Source organism: Strongylocentrotus purpuratus, unplaced genomic scaffold (genome assembly GCF_000002235.5).
Source record: "Strongylocentrotus purpuratus isolate Spur 01 unplaced genomic scaffold, Spur_5.0 spur5_scaffold_6, whole genome shotgun sequence".
Classification (NCBI taxonomy): Eukaryota; Metazoa; Echinodermata; class Echinoidea; order Camarodonta; family Strongylocentrotidae; genus Strongylocentrotus; species Strongylocentrotus purpuratus.
In genome coordinates this window covers 27460601-27487515 of record NW_022145612.1, presented here as the reverse complement: position 1 = coordinate 27487515, position 26915 = coordinate 27460601, and the positions used below count along the sequence as shown (strand labels likewise).

At 38.8% G+C, this 26915-nt stretch overlaps 2 protein-coding genes across 2 annotated transcripts; both read left to right on the top strand.

The window, feature by feature from the left end:
• The first annotated feature begins 802 nt into the window (after nt 1–802).
• On the top strand, nt 803–11079 carry LOC763207 (cholinesterase 1). Its single transcript, XM_030999943.1, has 10 exons — nt 803–1313; nt 1831–1837; nt 2010–2167; nt 2761–2838; nt 3733–3851; nt 5187–5354; nt 5987–6346; nt 7049–7305; nt 8880–9046; nt 10829–11079. Exons 1-10 carry the CDS (start codon nt 950–952, stop codon nt 10957–10959), a joined length of 1809 nt encoding a protein of 602 aa, XP_030855803.1. The 5' UTR covers nt 803–949; the 3' UTR covers nt 10960–11079.
• Nucleotides 11080–13261: 2182 nt separating this feature from the next.
• LOC105445668 (cholinesterase 1-like) lies at nt 13262–26881 on the top strand. The gene is made up of 9 exons (XM_030972186.1): nt 13262–13703; nt 14419–14581; nt 15487–15564; nt 16224–16342; nt 22061–22228; nt 22965–23324; nt 23993–24240; nt 25116–25282; nt 26006–26881. Exons 1-9 carry the CDS (start codon nt 13350–13352, stop codon nt 26134–26136), a joined length of 1788 nt encoding a protein of 595 aa, XP_030828046.1. The 5' UTR covers nt 13262–13349; the 3' UTR covers nt 26137–26881.
• Nucleotides 26882–26915: the final 34 nt, after the last annotated feature.

Sequence of the window (26915 nt, the reverse complement as noted above, 5' to 3'; positions counted from 1 at the left end):
AAAGAGAAGAGAGGGTAAGAGAGATAGAGAGACTAATTTGTAGGGGAAAAAATGCCCATTCAAAGTCTCAACACCACCCTAGGCAAACAGAAGTTAACATCTTCAAGGGTTTTTTTTTCTCACAGGTAATATAGATTTATAGCAAATTAATAACAAATTAAAGAACGCGTATCTTTCTAATTCAAATCAAGCATTGTATAAGGTAGTTCAACAATACTTGGAACTTTTAGAATTTACTGGCTATCAAATGGCTCTGATCCCGATTACAGTAAAATTTACTGCAGTGAAATGAAATATTAACCATAAGTTGCTTTAAATGACTTAACGGCAATAAACAAAGCACTTTTAAACAATTGTAAGCTGATGATAATGAAAACGAAATTTCTTTTGCACTGATACTGAATAGAAATAACTATGTACAGAGATTAGATCATACCTGAGACTCGATGTCGGGTGAATGATATTGCCAGATAATAATAATTAAAGATGACTTTGCAAGTAATACCTTTAAACCAAATCTGGTTGACCCTGCATGTCCACTGCATTTAAGTTCCAAAGCTCATCATGAGAGTGCAGTCGCGTTGGTTTGGAAATGATCAAAGCAAAGGTTACTGAGCCATTTCTTATCAAACCCCCTAATTAAGGAGTTTTAATCACGATTAGTATGTTGATTTACCTACTTCTCTTATCAATAACTATGATAAATCAAAATAATTAAAAATCATTCATAAGTTATTGTGAGACAAATAGCAAAAAATTATCTTTCATATTTTAGGGGACTCTAACAGCATCAAGACGTCAACAAAAAAAGTACCTGTTCTAAAACTGAAAATATTTCATTCTGACAGAAACTTTTGAGATTTGTGCAGTCGTATTCTTTAGACAAAAAAGGTTTCCACCAGTGAATATTAAACGTGTTGAAAGTGTGAAAGAAGAACATTCTGCCACCATGGTTAGGATGGGGAGAACGCATCTTGTATTCCTGATGATAGGTTTATTCGGATGTCACGTGATCTCTGCAGATCCTCAGGTGACCCTTCCCGGAACCTCAACCACCCTGTCAGGCATCTACATCCAGTACAATGAAACCGGATATCTCAACGTGAGTGTCATCATCGAAGCTTTCCTGGGGATACCCTTCGCTGAACCACCCGTAGGAGAACTCAGGTTCAAGAATCCAGTCAAAAAGGGAGATCTAGGTACAAGTTATCCAGCTGATGCTGATAAGTCGGTTTGTCCTCAGGTAGGCAGCGGTGAAAATGAAGACTGTCTTTATCTCAGCGTGCATACTTCTTCAGAAAGGGTAAGATTCAGCCAGACATTAAAACAATGTTATAACCGTATATAAATCATGTTCCCGTATTATTTGGAAAATTCAATGACAAAATAAGAGAAAAAAAGAAAGAAACAAAGAGAGAGAGAGAGAGAGAGAGAGGGGGAGAGAGAGAGAGAGAAAGGAGAGAAAGAAAAAGATATTGAGTGAGATAAATTTTCAGAGAGAAGGAGAGATAAAGAGCGAGGGAAAGAAGGTGTGTGAGAGAGAGAGAGGGGTATGCAGAGAGACATAAAATAAGAGGGAGAGAGGGAAATGAAGAAATAACCAGGAATGGAGATTCTAAACAATTCGTCTAGAAAATTAATGTAGCCTTACAGATCTTTAAATGAATGGATTTATACCATAATCAGGCTAAGTGGAAAGGGATAAAAAAAAAAATCCCATGTACAGAGAAACTGGCAAGATTGACAGTGCTTATTGATACAAATGATAAGTAAGGATAGTATACGATGGTATGAATAATTGATAAACATGGCATAACGTTTTCTTTGTAGTTCGATGGCTCTGCATAAAATAGTCAGCATACACTAAAATTTAAAAGAAAGGGTCTGGTAAGGCTCAAAATCTGTTACTATTTGCAGCTTGAAATCGGTCTCAAATTAACTAAAAACTGCATTTCTCCTCTATACCTTGTAAGAATTAGAACTTATTATAATCACATGTTGTAGCCCAGCAATGCACCTGTTATGATCTGGATCCATGGAGGTGCATTTACCGGAGGGTCTGGTTCATCAAGCTCGTATGACCCATATCCTTACTTTGGTCTTACTGCCGACTACGTCGTCGTCCATATCAACTACCGTCTCGGTGTGCTGGGATTCTTAACAACAGGTTAGTAGATAAAACTGGGAGAAAGATATCATGATTAAATGTTCAAACAATAAATCGGAATATCCAAACTTTGTATGAAGACAAAAAACAACGAATAATGTACATCTTAACATTACACTAATCCCTCAAAATTTATTCTTTCTATAGTACATGCATATACTTATAATTGGTCTAACTATTTGATCGCCGGGGTGTAGCAGCGGCACACGAAACGTCGTGATCTTTCAGATCCCTTGTTGACCATACATTGCGACTTGCGAGACAAACGAATGTCACTAGCGATATTATTTTCGATACTATATCCGCAATGAGTAATATATTTAGCATTATACTTATCTTCTTTGTAAGTTAATCGTTGCGACCTTCAAAAAAAACAAACTTATCACACATTCCTTAAATTTCCACGTAATAAACTGCTGAAACATCGTTTAAACTCTACGACAAAACAGAGACAGGAGGAAAGGGAGAGATTCTTTTCTGTAATCCTGTTACCTGCAATTCACCCAGGAAATAATAATCTTGAATGATTATTATGATTACGAATATATCCATCTCATTTTAATCACCGATGGTGATATTTTATTCACATGAAGGTGATGCTGCTTCACCGGGTAACTATGGCATGTACGACCAAGTGATGGCCCTTGAATGGGTGCAAGAAAACATTGCAGGTAAGATTTTATGGGAGTCAGGTAAGATCTGTTGCTGTTTCTTTTAAAGGTTTAATAAAATCTGCCCCTAATATAGTACAAAGATAGGCCCCCTAGGAAAGCAACATTGAACCTGTAGTAAAGGGTTTGTCTCAAACGTGCTGCTTTACACCCGATTTGTTCTAGTTCCTTATTTGTGTCAGCCAGACTTTTCACGTTATGCAAAATTCCATCTTTGAGGATATGGCAAGTACAATTAATGGAACCTTAAGGTGCTGCTGTTTGTACGATTTTGGGTGCAAATTTGAATCTCACCTTACATGCTTTACGTCTGTTTAAGTTACGACTACCATGAATACTGTACATACTGCCAAATATACGTAGTAACTGACTAAATTTGGCATCGTTTCGAATGGCACACTTGACTCTTGAACCCATTCGAACTAAATGTTTATATCTTGAGATAGTTGGCTATGTTTTATCTGCATGCGATAAACGGGTGGAGTGTGATCTCTGCTTGAAAATTATGTCATCGCAATAACTGATACCGTATCACTCTGTTCAGTTGAGTATCTGATATCTGTGCCTTAAAATTAGAACAAGTAGGCACTCTGATATAAAATGCTTTTAATCTGTACTTTCCAACCATCATTTCAACTCTTGTTGACAATCTAGACACATGGTGGATTATTGCTAAATTTGTTTTTTGTTTTCTTCACTGAATTTCTTCCACCAGAAAATATCATAAAGATTAGATTTGCACATCGACATCGTGGACTGCTACGTGTGACGTCCTTTTAAGGCACTGGCAGTGCCTTAAACTGACATCACAGTGCCTTAAAAGGACGTGGCACGTAGCAGTCTACTATGTCGACGCGCAAATGTAAAAGTCCCTATTATGTGATTGTATTTTAGCGTTTGGCGGTGACCCGAGTAGAGTTACTATTATGGGAGAGAGTGCCGGAGCAGCTAGTGTGGGACTTCATCTCGTATCACCTCTGAGTAAAGACTTGTTCCATCAGTCTATCATGCAGGTAATGGGTTAATCAAAGAACAGATATCATCTAAAAGCGAAGTAGGACACAGAATATAGTTCCATTGATAGCCTTATCGATATGTAGCATTTTTTTGCAGTCTAATGAGCAGTGACGTAACTAGACCTTTGCTTCGGGAGGGTAAAACATCCCATCCTACTTTGATCCATTTAGTCCAGTCATGCCAGTAGTACAGGAAACCAATCTTAAAGACCTAGGTTTTCGTACAGGGAGGGGCGGGGGGGGGGGGGGAGGTATCATCCAAAATGACTTATTATGTGAAGTAAATGCAAGTATTATGACAATGTATCTTACGTTTCTTTCGTTTCCCTACGTAATCGCACACTTATTTATGTACTGGTATACGATGATGGCTACATTTTGTTTTCCTGATCGGAAATCTGTTAGAACGGGCAATTTACCCCCCCCCCCGCCCCTCTTTCAGTTCCGCTAGTGCTCGTGAATCATAAATGAGCTCTAATTTAAATTTCTCTCAGTATCATGTTGGTAACGTGGTGGGGAAAGATTAAGCAAATATGAGATAAGCAGATCGGAACCAATTAGAAGATAAGGGCTATTTGCTCTGGTATGAGAATATTCAGATGTTGCATCCATATTTCTTTACCCCTAAAAGGGCCAGGCAGAATCCACCCCCTCCCCCGACGTGCTCCGTGCTATGTTGGAAGAAACATACACATACATACATGTAGTCTTATGCATCTTGTAATACCAAATTTATTCAATATCGACCTATACGAGTACCACGAAGTGTCGAAGTTCGCCGAGCTGCGTGTGGCCAAACTGAACATTTCTCCCAAAGTGCACAATGCAGAATTGTCAATAAGATCATGATCATGTTAATAATTATTTTCAATTAATAATTTAATCACTCATCAGAAGATGCCCTATCTATGTGCCACGTTTCAGAATCGTTCGTCACTCCGTGTCCAATATCACGGTGAGAGGGCTGTCAGAGATACCGGAGAGCCATGGCGTGGAATCCACCCCTCCGACTGAGAGAGTATATCAAAATAACCCGGATTTTTTAGGGTTAAAAAAGAAAGGAAAAAAAAGGTTTTCACAAAAGGTCCATTGTAAAGATGTAAAGATAATTTATATGGGCTGAAGGTTACATGGTAATGAAGATAGATTCTGTCATCATTTACAATTCTACAATGACCCCACAAATTAGTTGCATTATCATTGGCACTTCCCATGTATTAACTGTACAGATCAAATATCTAATCGCATTTAGTCATTGTATTTGTAATATGCCGATGTTACAATTAAAAAAATGCCATATGAACTAACGATCATTTACATGGCTTTGAACAGAGTGGGAACGCCCTTTGTCCGTGGGCCGTTGATACCAACATTGACAGACAGATTGGATTCACAATGGAGATCGCGGACATGGTAAACTGTACCACCACCGACAACCAAGCCCTGGTCGAGTGCTTGAAAAACGTCGAAATAAATGACCTATTAATGGCACAAGCAACTGTGAGTAATACCTGTAGAACTGGACTTTACTTCTCGTATGGTTATCATGGCTTGTGAGAAATTGCCAAACAACAGTCACTTCTGGGGCTATCAAACATGGTAGACTATTACACATATTTCTTTCGTGCTTACGATACGGTTTCTATTTGAGATAAAGGCATATGAGATAGACTTTATCATTATTACTAATGAAGATTTAATCCACTCATGTTCTATTCTGCAACCTAATCAGGGGACGCTGTAATTATACCAGCATCCGAGCCATCTATATACAGAGTTTGGTCAACTTGGTTTCACTGGATCACAACATGGCGTATATTCTTTTGTTTTGTGCTTTCCCAACAAAGTAGTAGTCGCCATATTGTGTCAAACTGGAACCAGGTTGGCCAAACTCTGTGTATAGATGGCTCTGATGCCGGTATAATTACAGCGCCCCCTGACCGGCATAATGTGCAAGGTTACGACAGAGCAAAAATTAAGATTCTTTGGACAGAGTCCCTACTGAAAGAAACTTTGTAGAGCAACAGACAAGGAGGAACGAATAAATTTATGGTTATAAAGATTATTTTGAATGAATGTTTTCTTTCACAAAATAATACATCTCTATTTTCATTGCTGTTCCATTCATTCAGTTAACAGGAAACTACTTGCACGTTGAGCTCCTGTTTGTACCAGTCGTCGATGGCGCTTTCCTGCCCGATGTTCCACTTGAACTTCTAAAGCGAGGAGAGTTTAACAGCGTACCTACCCTCCTCGGTACGAACAAAGATGAGGGGACTCTTATAGCCCTCCGAGCTTATCCTCTTTATATAGGTCGACAAAATCCGCCTACCACGACATTGCAGGAGTTCAGAGACTTTTTACCAGATTATCTCTACGAGTACACTCCCTTGGTTGCCTCGGCTGTCGAGCAGTGGTACATTGACTGGAAGCTGGCGGATAACCCTTTAGCAGATCAGTATGAGGCCTTTGTCAATTTACAAACAGACCAGGTACGTATTTCTTGCAACAAAACGAACCGATGGACAGCACATCTGGTCTGGTTCAGTATAGCAATGGAGTAAACAAAACAGCTTTTATACTAACACCGCTCGCAACATTTAGAAACAGTATGATCTCAGGCAGCAAAGTGCCTGAATAACCACATGATTTGTTAGCGAGTTGCCATAATATATCTTTTGACAGCGAGGTGCCCGAATATCGTCACATTCGGGCGGCAAGGTGCCCAAATATATCTTTTGAAAAATATCGAAATGACATTTTTACCACGCTCGTTCGCTTCTTTCGCACAGAACATTTAGAAATGGAATGATTCTGCACAATGCGATGCCCGAATATATTTAAATTTGTGCATTGCGGTGACCATTTTGTGTTTATTCATGAATTGGGCAGCGAGGTGCCCGCATGCATAAAAATAATTTTTCCTGCAGTAGCTCTCTCTAGCTTCGCTCTCTCGCAAATTTTAGACACAAAATATGTCCGTACGTGTAAACATGGCACTTAACGTGTACCAGAATGATGGAAAATGAATCTTCTTTAATTAATTTGGGAGGGTGACGCGAAACTTTTTATTTCTCAAAAGGGTGTCGTGACTAAAAAAAATTGAAAACCGCTGCCCGGCCTAGTGAACGATGAAAGGAAAACTATTATAATTTTATACATTTTCAAATGGTTGACAATAATTTTTCCTGTAGGTCTTTGCATGTTCTACTGAAGTAATGGCACGTGCTCTAGAAGAATCTGGAGTCCCAGTCTATCGCTATGAAATGACCCACGATCCTTCCACATCGATCTGGGGGAGCGTGCCTGGGTGGATGGGTGCAGGGCATGGTGAAGATGTCCAATTCGTCTTCGCGTGGGGTCTAAGTACTTCTGGTGGAGGTCAAACCCATCAGGAAAAGTACATGTCAGTCCAGTTCGTTCGCTACTGGTCAAACTTCGTTACATCTGGGTATGTTTCATGGTTTCTTAATCTGTAATCCTGTTAGAACTTATGCAGAATGAGTTCGAGTTTGTATACATGTCGTTATGGCTTCACTTAATATTTCATCATCATCAACTTCAGGTGGCGCTGTAAAGCGCTGCTGTGGCCTTCACGAGAGCACGCCATGCAACTCTTTCACCTGCCATTTGTGTTGCACCTTTCATTCCTTGTCCAGACACTTTCTTAATATCATCAGTCCAAGATATTGGTGGACGACCTCTATCCCGTTTTTCTTCGACTGCTCCTTGCAGTATTTGCTTTTCAATACCTTCAGATCTCCTAACAATGTTCCCAAAATAGTTAAGTTTTCTTTCCATGATTCCCCTTCTGATGGTCAAGTCTGTTCCAATCTTTTCCAGGACCCACACATTTGTCTTTTTATCTTTCCATGACACCTGCAACAGCCTCCTATAGCACCACATTTCAAAGGCATCAACTCTCTTTCTGTTTTTCTATGTCATTGCCCAGGACTCACTTCCGTAAGTAGCAATAGAGAAAGAAGTTGGTTGAAGCAGACGAACCTTCAGACTGAGAGATAGGCCTCGGCTCTTCCAGATGTGGGACATATTCTGTACTATTGATCTTGCCATTGCCATCCTTCTTCTTATCTCTGTGGTGCTCTCTCATTTGTTAGTGATAATTGAACCCAAGTACTCAAACCGATTTACTTTTTCAATCTTATTTCCAGCTACGGTGAAGTCAGTGTTATCATATCAATCTCTAATATTTATTCATCATTAAAAAAAATATATAAAAACGGTCTTAAAAAAAAAAAATCTCTTAATATTTATTCATCATTATTATTATTTTTTTTTTAAACGAGCAATCACAAGGGAACTACACATATCATAATGGGACACAAATGAAATACCCCCCGCAAAAAACACGGTCTTATACTAAGAAAAATTGCTATTAAAGTTCTGTTGGAAATGAATCTAGATCTGTAATGTTATCTCATCCGGGATATTCACACATAGAGAAGCCCGCGACTCATTTAAAGTTCCTGAATACCAGCTTTTGCTCTACACGTCCAGATGTGGATTATATAAGCGGTTGAACATGTCTATGAGTATGAAACTAATCAAACTGAGGACGGGGAATTATTTTGATGCCTTTCGCTGCGGGTTTGGATGAAATGTGATATGTGCAATAGCAGGATCAAGATGATGTTGGCATAGAAATAATACACAGCAGTGAGGGCATTAGTAAGAATTACCCACACAATGGACCTTTGAACAGTCTAACACGCCCGAGGCAATAGCCGAGGGTGTTTAATGGACTGTTTTGAAGGTACCGAGTGTGGGTAATTTTACTAATGCCCGAACAAAAGGATGTGTATTATTTGTTTTATAAGATTATGTTTTATTTATTTTACAAAAATTTATAGCATGATTTTTTGTATAATGACCGGTCATTAGCAAATTACGTGTTAGGCAAAATAAATGCCTGGTCACGTGTACGCTCTCAACCAATCATTTGACTAGGATCCACGTTATCTCTTTATAATGAGCTCTATACACTGGTTTTATTTCTTAATACAGTGACCCGAACGTACCACTCTCAACGGGAGAATACCCATCTTGGCCGAGATACACACTCCCTGATCAGGATTATAAGATTCTATCCCTCACGATGAAGAATGATCGAGCCATGAGGATGGATTCCTGTGCTTTCTGGCTGAAGTACGCCCCAAACCTCTACGAGTTAGGTAGGTCATGTCTGATGCAACAATTCTATGTTAAAGCATCTGTACTAGACTGTACAGGTGGGATTAGACCACCCTGCAAGGTCACTGGACAGATGGTTATCTCATCAAATCGGCTCTCAATTAACATAAGAAAAAGAGGATCATGGTGTACCAATGGTCAACGATTAGACATTGTTTGTTATATAGAGGGCGCAAGTAGCTATAAGTAGTGCAGTAGGGGGTTTAAAAGATAGTTATACTTATGCTAGGTCCGCGCCGCTATTATGAAATGGGACTGCCCGATTCCATTATCAGACTGATAGTCTTTTGTTTGAAAGCATATTAGAGGCAACTAATACCACATTCTCATTGATGCAATTATTAAAAGATTCGTGTGCGATATCAAGAGGAAAGACCCTGTGTGGATGGTGAGTAGGTATAATGGTGAACTTTCTGGTATTCCGGAACCGAACTATATTCTGACTATCTATGTCAACCTGTACAGAGAGAAAAAAATTATATTTATGTCCAACGCACAAATACACAGACGTCACACACCCACACTACCCACACACAGACATCACACGTCCACACCGCTCACACATCATTATACTTCATTATATACCTCACTTAAGAAATCCAGCCATCTGATTGGTAGGAATTGCAGTCATGGTTTTAACCATTCCCGTAAATAAACGAAAAAATGCCAAACCCATGTAATAGTTCTAAAATAATAGTTCTAAAATCCCGGCAAAATTCCAGTTACCATGGTTACCGGGAAAATAGTTCAGTCTTGGTGAAATACGTTAGGTTTACATGTTAAAAAATGGTTTGAGCGATCGAGAATAGGCCTACGGCAATCTCGATCGTAAGTTGAATTCAGTCATTAATACTTTTATATGCCGAAAAAAACAACTAAAAACTAAAAAATAAAAAAAACTTTTGTCGAAGATGGGATTCGATCTCTTGCGTACAAAGGGTGATGTAACTAAAATCACCGCCTTAAACCGCTCGGCTATCGCGCTCTGTTACAATACATAGCAGTTTTTTCTTATATATACATTAAAATGGATTGAAAACGGCTTCGCGTGGTGGATGCTTCGCGGCTGCTCCATTAAACAGGCCCTTCTTTTACTTTTGCAATGCATATTGGCACGAATTTAGATCAAGATCTATCGGCAGATGTTGTTTTTTTGTTTTTGGAAGTTTATTTCGTCTTCATGTCATCAATGCAAGATAAAATTGTCGGTAAGATCGATCGAGATTCAATTGTATTGAAATTACCGACCAATTCTTCGCACACGTACGGTATCCTCGATCGCTCAGACCATTTTTTAACATGTAAACCTATGGGGTAACCATGGAGACTGAACTATTTTCCCAATAAACATGGTTACTGGGATTATAGAACTGTTTTAACCATGGTTACTGGGAATTTTACAGAAATAGTTGAAGTTTATGAATGCAATTTCGACCAATCAGATGGCTGGATTTCTTAAGTGAGGTATATAATTGTTTTTATACGCTCTCGGGAAGGTTACAATTGTGTTATTGCCCGAGGCGTTTCTCTCAAAGCAGTCATTAATACTATACCATTATACTTCACCGATGCCATTACTTACACCATGAAACTGCAAACATCCTTGGATTTATTGCTTACATATCGTACAAGTTTATAAACCTGTTAAAGCACTTTTTTGTATGTTCCGCATTCCGTATTGAAGCATTACAGATTCAAAAGACATATTGACAATCACGTGATCATGAATTTCCTAATCTTTATATGATTTTTTTCCTCTTTAGATGAGAGCGACCCGGACGACTTATACCAGGATTGGAGCCAAGAATACGAGCAGTGGAGAGATGTTCATATGACCGAATGGAATGACGCCTTTGAGGAATACAAGGAAGGCAATGGTTGTGATCAGCCATGAAGTAGATTCAGAATATTATTCAATTTCAAAATAGGATACAAACACTTCAACCTATAGCTTAATCTTTCGGCTTTACCTCAAGCTTAGAACTGCAAAAAAAATGGTAATATTACAAGAGGAAGCGAGTGATTCACTGCCACGCCTTAATTTCATGCAGAACTCAATCGCAGAGCTCATCTCACATTTCTTTACGCGACTATCGATTTATGAATTAGGTGCAAATTCAAATTGTTTCGAATTTTTGTTGTTCTGACATCAGTAAGGCAATATTATTCATGGTCTAAAATAATAGTGTAGAAGGGTCATAGGTCAAAGGTCACATGGCTCATTATGTATGCAAAAATAGCTTGTGATCACATTATCATTAGAACAGATGGACAGATTACCATGAAACTCAGGACATGTATATACATGTATCTTGCTGAGGCAATGAACTGATTCGATTTTGGTGCCATGAGGTCAAAGGTCATGGGGCTCATTATGTATGCAAAAATAGCTTGTGATCGCTTTATCATTAGAACCGATGGATGGATTACTATCAAACTCAAGACATGTATGTACCTTGCAGAGCCAATGAAATGAGTAGATTTTGGGGTCATGAGGTCAAAGATCAAAGGGTCGTACATGTACATGTACATGTAAATGAGAAATAGCTTATAATAATAATAATAATCTGAGAACCTTTTAATGTATTACATTCGACCTTGAATGTGAAAAATTTCTTCTGTTTTGGTTTGTAAAATTGCTCAATGACGGAGGCATCATTTTTGACTGCGCGCAGTCGAAGTTCCATCTAGTTTTCCTTCAATGAATGTCAGCAAATGACCTCGATCGAAGTTCATAATTATTCTTCGCTGTTACGTAATATAAACTATAGACTGAAATATATGTGTTTTTACCTCCCTCCCCCACCCCCGGTAATTGGATGGTGGATTTTACCTTTCCTAACCTTTATATCAAGTAAACTGTTTAACAGTCATGCGTTGTGCCAGTTAACAAGGACAAATGGGGGTCAAGAAGCACGCAAAAAAGGACACATTAATTGCAAAATAATGAAACATGACATAACATAATTACGTCATACTGACAGAGGTACACAAAACGGGAGGATAATTTGAGAGATATAGAGAGAGAGAGACGGGAAAAGTGCGAGAGAGAGAGAGAGAGAAAAAAAAGGAGAAAATTAGGGTATAAGAGAGAGGGAAAAAAGAGGAAGGAAGAGAAGAGAGGGTAAGAGAGAGAGAGAGAGAGAGAGAGAGGGAGAGAGAGAGAGAGAGAGACTGCTTTGTAACACAAAAAAACGCCCATTCAAACTCTCAACACCACCCTAGGCAAAAAGAAGTTAACATTTTCAAGTTTTTTTTTTAATCACAGGTAATATAGATTTATAGCAAATTAAGGAACGCGTATCTTTTTAAATCAAAGCAAATTGTAAAAGGTAGGTCAACAATATTTGGAACCTTTAGATTTTAAGGGCTACCAAATGGCTTTGATCCTGAGTCCAGTGAAATGAGATATTAACCATAATTTTACATTGTTCTACCAAGCCTGTGATATATACATATTTCGAAATGTTCGTACTTATTTTCCGTACATTATATTTGATTTGAAATCTCTATTTTTTTTATATTTTGTTTTTCTTGTGTGAAATCTATTCTTATATATGCCTGTATGAAAAAGAAAAGAATATAAAATGTTTTTCTATGTAAAATGTGGAATAAATAAAACTTCAAACTTCAAACTTCAATTTGCTTTAAATGACTTAACGGCAATAATAATATAACAAAGCACTTTTAGACAAAGGTAAACTGATGATAATGAAAACGAAATTTCTTTTGCACTGATACGTAATCGAAATAACAATGTACAGAGCTTAGATCATACCTCAGACTCGAAGACGGGTGAATGATATTGCCATATAATAATAATTAAAGATGTTTTTGCAAGTTATTTTCGTTACCTGGTTGACCCTGCATGTCCACTGCATTTAAGTTCCAAAGCTCATCAAGAGAGTGCAGTCGCGTTGGTTTGGATATGATCAAAGCAAAGGTTACTGAGCCATATCTTATCAAACCCCTTAATTAACGAGTTTTAATCACGATTAGTATGTTGATTTACCTACTTCTCTTATCAATAACTATGATAAATCAAAATAATTAAAAATCATCCATAAGTTATTGTGAGACAAATAGCAACAAATTATATTCATATTTTAGGGGACTCCAACAGCATCAAGACGTTTACAAAAAAGTACCTGTTCTAAAACTAAAAAATATTTCATTCTGACAGAAAATTTTGAGATTTGTGGAGTCGTATACTTTAGACAAAAAAGGTTTCCACCAGTGAATATTAAACGCGTTGAAAGTGTGAAAGAAGAATATTCTGCCACCATGGTCACGATGGGGAGAACGCATCTTGTATTCCTGATGATAGGTTTATTCGGATGTCACGTGATCTCTGCAGATCCTCAGGTGACCCTTCCCGGAACCTCAACCACCCTGTCAGGTATCTACATCCAGTACAATGAATCCGGATATCTCAACGTGAGTGTCATCATCGAAGCTTTCCTGGGGATACCCTTCGCTGAACCACCCGTAGGAGAACTCAGGTTCAAGAATCCAGTCAAAATGGGTGATTTGGGTACAAGCTATCCAGCTGATGCTGATAAGTCGGTTTGTCCTCAGGCAGGCAGCGGTAAAAGTGAAGACTGTCTTTACCTCAGCGTTCATACTTCTTCAGAAAGGGTAAGATTCAGCCAGACATTAAAACAATGTTATAACTGTATATGAATCATGTTCAACATATTTGGACAATTCAATGACAAAATAAGAGAAAAAAAAGAAAGAAACAAAAGAGAGAGAGAGAGAGAGAGAGAGAAAAAAAAAAAGGAGAGAAAGAAAAAGAGATTGAGTGAGATACATTTTCAGAGAGAAGGAGAGATAAAGAGCGAGGGAAAGAAAGAGAGAGAGCGAGAGAGGGGGTATGCAGGGAGACATACAATAAGAGGGAGAGGGGGAAATGAATAAATAACCAGGAATGGAGCTCTAAACAATTTGTCTAGAAAATTAATGTAGCCTTACAGATCTTTAGATGAATGGATTTTACCATTATCAGGCTAAATGGAAAGAAAAAAAGGGATGACCCCCCCCCCCAAAAAAAGAAGAAAAATAAAAAAACAGAGAAAACTGGTATTAAAGATTGACAGTGTTTTTCGATACAAAAATGATGATAAGTAACGATGGTATGAATAATTGATAAACATTGCAAAGTTACCATAACCTTTTCTTTGTGGTTTGATGGCTATGCGTGATATAGTCAGCATAAACTAAAAGTTAAAAGAAAGGGTTTGATAAGGCTCAACATCTGTTACGATGTGCAGCTTGAAATCGGTCCCAAAATAACACAAAATTACTTTTCTTCTCTGTAACTTGTAAGAATTATTATAATCACATATTGTAGCCCAGCAATGCACCTGTCATGATCTGGATCCATGGAGGTGGGTTTACTGGAGGGTCTGGTTCGTCAAGCTCGTATGACCCATATCCTTACTTTGGTCTTACTGCCGACTACGTCGTCGTCCATATCAACTACCGTCTCGGTATACTGGGATTCTTAACAACAGGTTAGTAACAAGATAAAACTAGGAGAAAGATATCATTATTGTTCATTATTATGTTCAAACGATAAATTCGAATATCCAAACTTTATATGAAGAAAAAATAAATCGAATACTGTACATCTTATCATGCCCTAATCATGTCACCAATCGCTCAACATTTATTCTTTCTAAAGTTATGTTAACCTCACATGCATGTATTTATCTTCTTTGTAAGTTAATAGTTGCGACGGTATTGGCAATATATTCATTATCCTTATCACATTTTCTTTCAATTTCCACGTAATAAAACTGCTGAAACATCGTTTAAACTCTACGATAAAAAACAGAGACAGAAGGGAAAGGGAGAGATTCTTTTCTGTAATTCCGTTACATCCAATTTACCCACACGCAGGAAAAAGTATTGTAGAGATATCGACTGCTTTGACAGCCAGACCTCGAATATTTAAAGCAGTGGATATGTCTTTTATATGCCGAATTGAAACAAAAATCCACCAATAATTCTTACCTTATCCTTTTATTGAGTAAAGATTGGTTAAAACATCTAAGAAAATCTGAGACACTGTCTACTAATCTTCGCTGGAAAAATGACTGAAAGTTTCAATCATTTGGGAATCGCAGACAAAAAGATAATTTTAACACGTAAACCAATGGGGATCACAGCATAAGGGCATTTTTTAAAAGACTATTGACCGGTAGGCGGGTATGAGGGCACTTTTCAAAAGACTATTGACTAGTAAGCGGGTATGAGGGCACTTTTTTAAAGACAATTGACCGGTAGGCGGGCATGGCTAAAATCACGACTCCAATTTCGACCAATCAGATGGCTAGATTTCTAAAGTGAGGTATATAATGCGAGTGTATCCCTTACACGTTAATCACCGATGTTTATATATCTTGTTCACGTGAAGGTGATGCCGCTTCCCCGGGTAACTATGGCATGTACGACCAAGTGATGGCTCTTGAATGGGTGCAAGAAAACATCGCAGGTAAGATTGTATGGGAGATAAGATCTGTTGCTGTTTCTTTCATTAAAAGTTTCAAATCTGCCCCTATAGTACCAAAGCGGGCCCACTATAGGGGAGCAACATTGAACCTATTGTAGGGTTCATCTCAAACGTGCTGCTTTACAGCATGCTTTACAATATAGGTTGAAAAACGCTGATTCCCAATATAAATTATGTACTAGACCATCTTGTTTTCTTCACCGAATTCAGAAATGATCATAAAATCGTATCATTGTGTACGGGACTACGTGGACTTAAGTGAAGATGCTCCTTGAGAATTCACATCTTTAAAACTTGAGGTCTTGATAGATGCATTTTATTGCCATAATCGATTTTCAAATGAACAAATAAGAGAACTCGAAACGAAACATGATGATCTGGCATCTGCAATGGTGCATCCAGAATTAATTGAATTCATTGTACAATATTAACTGCACTCGTAAATGTTCAGTAATTAATTTCATTTAACGGAAGACCCTCCTCGAGAATTTAAATATAACATTTCATAACGATTATACAATCCTTCACCAGTTTTTAAGACAATGCAGATTAGGATGCAAACGATGACTCACATAGTAGTCAACGACTCTCCTTCCAATTCCTTCATTATTTTGTCGAACCATTATGTGATTATATTGCAGCGTTTGGCGGTGACCCAAGTAGAATTACTATCATGGGAGAGAGTGCTGGAGCAGCTAGTGTGGGACTTCATCTCTTATCACCTCTGAGTAAAGACTTGTTCCATCAGTCTATCATGCAGGTAATGGGTTAATCAAAGAACAGATATCAGATAAAAGTGAAGTAGGACACAGACTATAGTTCCATTGATAGCCTTATTGAAATGGAGCATATTTTTTGCTGTCTAATGAGCAGTGGCGTATGCGGACCTTTGCTTCATCAGGAGGGGTAAAACATCTCATCCTACTGTGATCCATATAGTCCAGTCATGCCAGTAGTAAAGGGAACCAATCTTAAAGACCTTTGTTTTCGTACAGGGAGGGATGAGGGGTTGGGGTGGGGATAGGGGTATCGTCCAAATTGACTTATTTTGTGAAGAAATTGTAAGTATTATGAAAATGTTTTTATGTTTCTTTCGTTTCCCTATATATATACGTGATTGCACACTGATTGACTTATAACTACTGGTATACGATGATGGCTCCTTTTTTTTCCTGATCGGAAATCTCTTAGCAGGGGCAAGTTACCCCCCCCCCCATCCCTGCCCCTCCTTCAAATACGCTAGTTCTCGTGAATCATTAATGAGCTCTAATTAATGACTCTCATTGAGTTTATTATCATGTTGGTAATGTACACTGAAAAGATTAAGAAAATATGAGATAAGCAGATTGTCTTCATGCACTTTTTGACAGATATTTCAAAGTATACCCAATAGGCCTATACTAGTTTGAAACTTGACCTCTTCATCCCGATAATTATTAATAAATAAACATTGTAATCAGTCGATGGTACAGCGTCACTTGATCTATCTGATTGCAGGTAGCCTGAACTAATTAGAAGATAAGGGCTATTTGCTCTGGTATGAGAATATAGTGCAGCGGCTTAGCAAGAAAATTGTGCACTTTTTGATAAAAGCATGAAACTTCTAGCATAGTTTGCTTTCACCATAAGATTTATTTTCAGATGTGGAGGGAAGTCAGATTTGACCTCTGATGACCCTGAGAGGTCAAATCCAAAATGGCCGCCAGGCCGCATGGTCTAATGTACAAACATGCTTAACTTTTGAACCAAATAGTCCAGAGAAACGTTTAAGGTGTCATTTCCAACTAACTTGGGGATGCCAATTCATTTGGTAATACTTTTGAGATCGCCTGAACTCAGGGTTTTGCATTTAGGTCAAGGTCAAGGTCAAAATTGACTAAAAATAGCAACTTTTGAATGGTTACAAATGGTTAAATCTCATTTATTTGTCATTTGTTCGCAAATTTCTTTAGGAATGGTTCCCCTGCATAGTCCTCCACCTTAATCCTTTTCAGGTAGTCTATTTCAGTTTGATTTGACCTCTGATGACCCTGAGAGGTCAAATCCAAAATGGCCGCCAGTCCGCAAGGGCTAATGTATAAACGCAGTAACTTTTGAACCAAATAATCCAGAAAAACATTTAAGGTGTCATTTCCAACTAAATTGGGGATGCCAGTTCATCTGGTAGTACATTTGAGATCGCCAGAAGTCAGGGTGTGGCATTTATGTCAAGGTCGAGGTCAAAATTGACTAAAAATAGCAAGTTTTGAATGGTTACAGAAGGTTAAATCCCCATTATTTGTCATTTGTTCTCCCTAGCTATGTTCTCAAATTTATTAAGGAATGGTTCCCCTGCAGAGTTCTCCACCTTAATCCTTTTCAGTTAGTTTATTTAACAGTTTGATGTGACCTCTGATGACCCTAAGAGGTCAAATCCAAAATAGCCGCCAGTCCGCATGGTCTAATGTACAAACGTGGTAACTTTTGAACCAAAAAGTGTAGAAAAACGTTTGAGGTGTCATTTCCAACTAACTTGGGGATGCCAATTCATTACGTAATACATTGAGATCGCCAGAACTCAGGGATTTGCAATAAGGTCAAGTTAAAGGTCATATTAGGCCAAAAAAGTGCTGTTTTCTTTTTAAAAATAAACTTTGCCTCTATTTTGACACTTAAGGTTTCATTATTTTAAAAATTAATAAAAAGACCCGTGTACCACCACTTTGACTATCCAGGGCCAAATTTCATAGAGCTGCTTATCGGCTGGTTCTGTGCTTACGTATTAGTTTCTACTTCAAAGCACTGCTAGCCGTAAGCACACGAAAATGCATTAACCTTACGCTGCTTACTGGACGAAAATGAATTTTGTAACAATGCAACCCATTGTGAATGTACAAGGTGGACGCCTTGTTTTCTTGCTAACCAAATTTGTCTGCTACAGTTATAGCACGAAAATTTGCTTACCGGTTAGCAGCTTTATGAAATTGGGCCCAGAAGACAAAAAAAGCTATTCCAAATACGACCTAAAACCTGTTCATAACCACAGCTATAGATATCTACATGAATTTAGCACTGTCCACAACTTATGCATATCCTAATGATGGTAACGATCAAAATCTAACAGTCTCCAGAACAAGATCACAGTTCAGTGCATCCTTTCTTGCAGCGACAGTGGATTATTCATGCCACAATTTTTATGCTTCCGGGAGAGTGGTCCAAAGAGGCTGCCACCCAGTTGTTTCGTTTGTCCAGCCCAAGTCAGATGGCTCTGCATCTCTGGATTCTTGGCCAATATCTGGTTTCAACAGTTGGCCTGGTAGCAAGTGCGCTTGAGGTGCTGCTTGAGTGCTGCCTGGGATGGAGGAAAGTTCTCCAGGTTTCTAGACTTCTGTGCGAAGAGCTGTTTCCTGGCATCATTCACTAGCATGCTCTCACTGGTTCGGTCGTATTATCACCACAAATCGCTCTGGCAGTAACAATGATCCTTCACTGACCTCCCTAGGCATGCACAGGAGTTCATTGAAGGAATCATTCACCTCTGGGAAAGACTTCTAAGTTTTTCCTGTGAATGTAGAAACAGTGTGACGTACACCCAGTGAACGCATGAAAGATTGGAAGAGTCATACATTGTGTCAGACTCATGGTGGCAACTATCATGATTTTATGAAAAGCCTTGTACCGAAAGCTTGATCTGACACCAAAAGCGATCCCCAGCATCAGGAGCTGTCTTGCTGAATGAAGCCACGGTCAGTTCAACCGCATCAGTACCAACAATACGTATGGATACCCTTTTACACCCATGGGACAAGGCCTGCCAAGTGTGACTCAGCAGGAGAGCAGAGTACTCCACTTCCATCTGTTGCATATTATACAGTTCCTTGCCCTGTGGTAGAGGAAGGTAAACGGCTTCGCATGACATGAAATCAAACAATTCGGTTTTGTTCTCATTGAATCGAAGGAAGTCTTTCCAGCTTTCTGGCAGCAAAATAGAAGGAGCCACCCTTTTCCTGGTGCCCTTTCCCTTTTCCTGCCCTATTGAGGCTTTCAGGCTAGCAGGTAAGTAAACACCATAGCCAAGGTCGATGCGGATGCTTTTCTCGAGTTGAGCAAAGATGTATGGGGCAAACACTTTTTCTCCATACTCTTGAAATGTTCTTGATGTTCCAGGGTTGAGCATTTGAACCACAGCTTCACCATCAATAATTATTGCTTGGGCCACAGGTGCACTATTGTTTTCGAGCAGATTTGATTCCAGGCAGCGAAGAAGATCTGCTTTAACTCCAAACCGCATTTACCTCCAGTTAACAAAGCTGGCGGGACTGCCTGGTTTTCATGAGAGAAGAAATTGTCCATATCTCCATCCCTTGTCTGACACGAGATGTAAATCCTCAAAAAGAGACCACAGTCACTCTTAAGTGCTGCAAGCTGTGCCTTCTGTTTTAACATATATATAACCTTCGCCGGCTGCCGACTGAAAAATGGCAACTTGTTCGTATGAAGTGTTTGTGTGACAGCTAGGTGTCGTACACTGCTCTAGCCTTTCTGTCACAAACTTTGTGTACTGCTCACCTAGGGTCTCAATCCTTCTCCCCGTTTCAGCCAATTGGATGTCCATGATATGTCGCTTGTGCCAATGACTAGTATGTCTTGACTTTGTTCTAGAGATGGATTCCCCATCTCTTTCAGTACTGTCAGAAGTTCCCATCCCTCAAGAATGCTGCCTGCACTCCAGGTTGCTGGTCAAGGTGATGTTTGTATAGTGTTAGCGGAAACGTTAGTTTGCTTTATGGCATGTTCCTCAAACTCTGTAGCGATTATTTAAATTACTTAAACCAAATAAAACACAAAGTAACTTAAAGAACATCTTACCAGTATTATTGAGCAGTAACGGAAAGGAGCAGTTTCCCTGACTTGAAATGAGGTTTGTACCGTATACTGCCTAGCTGCCCACTGACCATGCTATATGCATATGGTCAGTTACAAGACAACTACTGGTTTGGTGCTATAATTAGTGAAATAAACTAACTGACAGGGATTACGATGGAGACTATGCAGGGCCGGGAACCACTCCTAAAGAAATGTTAGAACATAGGGGGACAAATAAATGGGAAAACTTTTTGTAAACATTCAAAACTTGCTATTTTTTTAGTCAATTTTGACATTGACCTTGACTTCATGCAAAGCCCAGAGTTCTGGCGTACCCAAAAGTATAACCAAATGAATTGGCATCCCCAACTTAGTTGGAAATGACACCTTAAACGTTTTTCTGGACTATTTAGTTCAAGAGTTAAGCGTGTTTGGACAATTATTAGACTATATGCGGCGGACTGGCAGCCATTTTTTATTTGACCTCTCAGGGTCATCAGAGGTCAAATCTGATTTCGCTCTACATCTGAAAATGAATCTCATGGTCTGCAGGGGAACCACTCTTAAAGAAATTTGAGAACATAGGAGCGAACAAATGACAAATAAATGGGATTTGTTTCGTTGTAAACATTGAAAACTTGCTATTTTTAGTCAATTTTGACCTTAACCTTGACCTAAATGCCAAACCCCGAAATCTGGCGATCTCAAAAGTATTACCAAATGCATTGGCATCCTCAATTTAGTTGGAAACGACACCTTAAATGTTTTTCTGGACTATTTGGTTCAAAAGTTAAGCGTGTTTGTACATTAGACCATGCGGACTGGCGGCCATTTTGAATTTGACCTCTCAGGGTCATCAGAGGTCAAATCTGACTTCCCTCCACATCTGAAAATGAATCTTATGGTCTAAACTAACTATGCTAGAAGTTTCATGCTTTTATCAAAAAGTGCACAATTCTCGTTATATGGGGAGCTAATCCGCTGTACTAATAGTCAGATGTTACATCCGAATTTCTTTACCCCTAGGCCATTAACAAAAATATACATGTTTAGCGTCCGCCCGCTTCCTTTTGGGGGCCGCCTCCTATTTTATTTTTATTAATTTATTTTTTTAATAAATTTTTCTTCAATGAATTAAAACATGAAAAAAAAACTGCTAAAGTGATCTATTTCTGATTTAAAAAAACAAAAACAAACAAACACTGGCGGCCTTCTTGAAAATAGCCCGGCGGCTGTCAGGAAAAATGTACCGAGCGGCCATTTTGAGCGGCCATTTTGAAATAAAAAAGAAGAACACTAAAAAAGGGCCTCCTCCTTCCTATTTTTCAAAAAGGCAGGACGCTAAAAATGTTTTTATTTGAGGGCCGGGCAGAATCCACAATTTTTACAAAAGGTCAAGTGTAAAGATATAAAGATAATGTATATGGGCTGAAGGTTATATGATAATGAAGATAGATTCTGTCACCATTTACAGAGCTACAATATGACCCCACAAATTAGTTGCATTATCATGGGCACTTTCCGTGTATTAACTGTACAGATCAAATCAACGAATCAAATGTCATTGTAATATCCTGATGTTACAATAAAACATGCCATATGAACTAACGATCATTTACATGGCTTTGAACAGAGTGGAAACGCCCTTTGTCCATGGGCCGTTGATACCAACATTGACAGACAGATTGGATTCACAATGGAGATCGCAGACAGGGTCAACTGTACCACCACCGACAACCAAGCCCTGGTCGAGTGCTTGAAAAACGTCGAAATAAATGAGTTACTGGCGGCACAAGCAGCTGTGAGTAACACTGGTAGAACTGGGACTTTACTTCTCGTATCGCTATCATGGCATGTGAGAAATAGCCACCCAACAGTCACTCCTTTGTCTATCCAACATGGTAGACTATTACACATATTTCTTTCGTGCGATACGGTTTTTATTTGAGATAATGGCATACGAGACTGACTTTATCATTATTACCAATGAATATTTGAACCACTCATGGTCTATTCTGCAACCTAACCAGGGGGCGCTGTAATTAAACCGGCATCCGAGCCATCTATATACAGAGTTTGGCCAACTTGGTTTCATTGGGTCACAACATGGCGTATATTCTTTTGTGCTTGCCCAACAAAGCAGTAGTCGCCATATTGTGTCCAACTCGAACCAGGTTGGCCAAACTCTGTGTATAGATGGCTCTGATGCCGGTATAATTACAGCGCCCCCCTGACCAGCATAATGTGCAAGGTTACGACAGAGCAAAAATTAAGACCCCTTGGACAGAGTCCCTACTGAAAGAAACTTTGCAGAGCGACAGATAAGGAGGAACGAATAAATTTATGGTTATAAAGATTATTTTGAACGAATGTTATCATTATTTGTGACTAGGATATAATCTCAATAAATCTAAATTCATGGTATTGCCGGAAGTGTGCCATGTTGTGCCACGAAGTTGTTTATAGATGAAGTGTGTATTATATTTTCTTTCACAAAATAATACATCTCTACTTTCATTACTGTTCCATTCATTCAGTTAGTAGGAAAATACTTGCACGTTGAGCTCCTGTTTGTACCAGTCGTCGACGGCGCTTTCCTGCCCGATGTTCCACTTGAACTTATAAAGCGAAGAGAGTTTAAGAGCGTACCTACCCTCCTCGGTACGAACAGAGAAGAGGGGACTCTCATAGCCCTTCGAGCTTATCCTCTTTATATAGGTTCACGAAATCCGCCTACCACGACACTGCAGGAATTCAGAGACTTTTTACCAGATTATCTCTACGAGTACACTCCCTTGGTTGCCTCGGCTGTCGAGCAGTGGTACATTGACTGGAAGCTGGCGGATGACCCGGAAGCAGATCAGTTTGAGGCCTTTGTCAATTTACAAACAGATCAGGTACGTATTTCTTGCAACAAAACGAATAAATGGACAGCACATCTGGTTCAGTATAGCGATGGAGTCAAGCAAAAGTGAAAACAGCTTTTATACTGACACCGCTCGCAACATTTAGAAACAGTATGATTTCAGGCAGTCATCAAGTGCCCGAATAACCATATGAATTGTTAACGAGGTGCCCGAATATATATTTGTTTAAATATCGAAATGACATTTTTACCGCGCTCGTCCGCTTCTTTTGCTCAGGAAATTTAGAACTTGGATGATTCTGCGCAACGAGATGCCCAATCTTTATATTCATGCATCGACGTGACCATGTTTTTGTATTCATGTATTGGCCAGCGAGGTGCCCGCATGCATAATATCATTTCTTACCATACTAACAATCTCATTGTTTTATGCTCACTCATTTCGCTCACTCGCAAATTTTAGAAACAAAATGTGTCCGTACGTGTAAACACGGCACTTAACGTGTACCAGTATGATGGAAAGTGAATGTTCCGTAATGAATTTGGGAGGGTGACGCGTAATGTCTTATACCTCAAAGATAACGTCTTGACTATACACAGGTTGAAACAGGTTGAAAAACGCTGGCTTAGTAAACGATTTAAGGAAAACTATCATAATTGTATAAATGTTTAAATGATTGACAATAATTTGTCTTATAGGTCTTTGCATGTTCTACTGAAGCAATGGCACGTGCTCTAGAAGAATCTGGAGCCCCTGTCTTTCGCTATGAAATGACTCACGACCCTTCCACGTTGATCGTGCCCGGATGGTTGGGTGCAGGACACGGTGAAGATCTCCAATTCGTCTTCGCGCGGGGTCTAAGTTCTACTGGTGGAGGTCAAACCCATCAGGAAAAGTACATGTCGGTCCAGTTCGTTCGCTACTGGTCAAACTTCGTTACATCTGGGTATGTTTCATGGGTTCTTAATATGTAATCCTGTTAAAACTTATGCAGAATGAGTTCGATAAGATTGTATGCATGTCGCAATGGCTTCAATTATTGTATTTTTTTTTTACTACACAAATCATAATAGGACACAAATGAAATCCCCTAACCCCCGCAAAAAGGCACCCCCAAAACACGGTTTTACTTAAAAGAAAATTTCTGTTGATATGAATATAGATCTGTAATTTTACCTCATCCGGGATATTCACACAGAGAAGCCCACGACTCATTTAAAGTTCCTGAATTCTAGCTATTGCTCTACATTTCCAGATGATGTTTGAGAGTCGATGCGGATTATATAAGCGGTTGAACATGTTTATGAAACTAATCAAAATGAGGACGGGGAATTATTTTGATGTCTATATCGCTGCGGGTTAGGAATTGTTTCACAATATTATAACACAAGACAGTAAGCAAAATATGGCGGTCTTCAGGAAATGTGATATGTGCAATAGCAGGATCAAGATGATGTTGGTAGGCTCTACACATGGGAGGGGAGTGGGGGTGTTTCACATAGATCCTAAGTCGAACTTTACTCTATATAAGTTGGACTATAACATTATGGAGAGCCTTTGTAGCCTTAAGATAAAATATATTCAAAAGCAAAAATTCAAGGGTTCTCGACTATTCATGAATTCCACATCAAGAACATGAAATCTCCTTGATAATAGAAAATATAAATGATTTGAATCAACATTTTATGCCTTCAGAAACAAACTTTTACAAAATATTTTCGAAGATGCTTACGGCTTTCCATGATTGTTAAGTCCAACTTAGAAAAAGTTCAACTTAGGATCTTTGTGAAACACCCCCCTGGCTTTATTTATTTATTACAGTGACCCAAACCTACCACTTTCAACGGGAGAATACCCATCTTGGCCGAGATACACCCTCCCTGATCAGGATTATAAGATTCTATCCCTCACGATGAAGAATGATCGAGCCATGAGGATGGATTCCTGTGCTTTCTGGCTCAACTACGTCCCAAGTCTCTACGAGTTAGGTAGGTCATACGATGTCTGATGCAACAACCCTATGTTAAAGCCCCACTGCACTACGTATAGCTACTTGCGCCCTCTATATAGCAAACAATGCCTAATCGGTGCCTGTTGGTCCCCCATGGTTCTCTTTTTCTTATGTTAATTGAGAGCTGATTTGATGAGATAACCACCTGTCAGTGACTTTACAGGGGGGGTCTAACCCCCTGGCCAAACTAGTGCAGACGGGCCTCAAAGGATATCATGGACCTACTTCGTAGTAAGTCTATGGTTATACTAGGTCCGCGTTGCTATCATGAAATGGGAATGCCCGATTCCATTATAGTCTTTTGTTTAAAAGCATATTAGAGGCAACAAATACCGTATTCTCATTGACGCGATTAAAAAAGATGAAAAACCCTCTGTAGATGGTGAGTGGGTATGATGGTCAACATTCTGGCATTCCGGAAACCGAACCAGTTCGAATACTATATTCCGACTATCGAAATGTATCACTAAAAGTCATCCTATATAAATTATAGAGAACATTACATTATAATATGTCCAACGCACAAATACACAGATATCACACGCACACACCGCCCACACCCCCTTAAACTTCCCCGATGCCATTATACATTACTTCACTTACACCATGAAACTGCAATCATTTTTACAAATTCAAAAGTCATATTGATAATTACGTGATCATGAATTTCCCAATCTTTACATTATTTTTTGCTCTTTAGATGAGAGCGACCCGGACGACTTATACCAGGATTGGAGCCAAGAATACGAGCAGTGGAGAGATGTTCATATGACCGAATGGAATGAAGCCTTCGACCAATACAAGGAAGGCGATGACTGTGGTCAACCATAAAGTAGATATATGTTAGTTAATTATGAAATAGGATACAAACACTTCAACCTATTAGCTTAATCTTTCGGCTTTATCTAAAGCTTAGAACTTCAAAAGAAAAAGGGTCAATATTACAAGAAGAAACGAATGAATCACTGTCACGTCTTAATTTCATGCAGGACTCAATCGCAGAGCTCATCTCACATTTCTTTACGCGGCTATCGATTTATGAATCAGGTGCAAATTCAAATTGTTTAGAAATTTTGTTGTTCTCACATCAGTAGGGCAACATTTTTCCTGGTCTAAAATTTTAGTTTAAAGCGTACAGAAACTTTTTTTAAAATTGTAAACATACTTCAGAACTTTATCGAGTCTTTTCTCAGAAGTTGAAATCAAAAGTTTTGGCGTGATTGTTGACTGGTGTCTATTGATGGCGCTCTTGAGTCGGTCCAAGATTATTTGCACCATATATACATTGTTTCATTCAATGAATGTCATTGAATGACTTCGATCAAAGATCATAATTATTCCTTTTTGTTGCCTAACATAAACTAAAGACTGAAATGTAGGTGTTTTACCTCCCTCCCCCACCCCCGGTAATTGGATGGTGCATGGATTCTACCTTCCCTAACATTTATATCGAGTGAACTGTTGAACAGTCATGCGTTGTGCCAGTTCACATTAAAAAATAAAAACACTTTTGTAACATGATGATGTATTGTTATTTCTTTTTACATGTCATTCTTTCTTCAACTTCATCATTGCCAAATGTATAAACCAACTAACGAAGTATTATAGAC

Excerpts from the sequence above, each read along its gene's own strand:
- LOC763207 (XM_030999943.1), top strand. The coding sequence starts at position 950 with ATGGTTAGGATGGGGAGAACGCATCTTGTATTCCTGATGATAGGTTTA. Across the intron at positions 2,168-2,760 it reads GCTGGGATTCTTAACAACAG|GTGATGCTGCTTCACCGGGT; the intron begins GTTAGTAGATAA and ends ATTCACATGAAG. Across the intron at positions 9,047-10,828 it reads CCCAAACCTCTACGAGTTAG|ATGAGAGCGACCCGGACGAC; the intron begins GTAGGTCATGTC and ends TTTCCTCTTTAG.
- LOC105445668 (XM_030972186.1), top strand. The coding sequence starts at position 13,350 with ATGGTCACGATGGGGAGAACGCATCTTGTATTCCTGATGATAGGTTTA. Across the intron at positions 16,343-22,060 it reads TCCATCAGTCTATCATGCAG|AGTGGAAACGCCCTTTGTCC; the intron begins GTAATGGGTTAA and ends GGCTTTGAACAG. Across the intron at positions 24,241-25,115 it reads TCAAACTTCGTTACATCTGG|TGACCCAAACCTACCACTTT; the intron begins GTATGTTTCATG and ends TATTTATTACAG.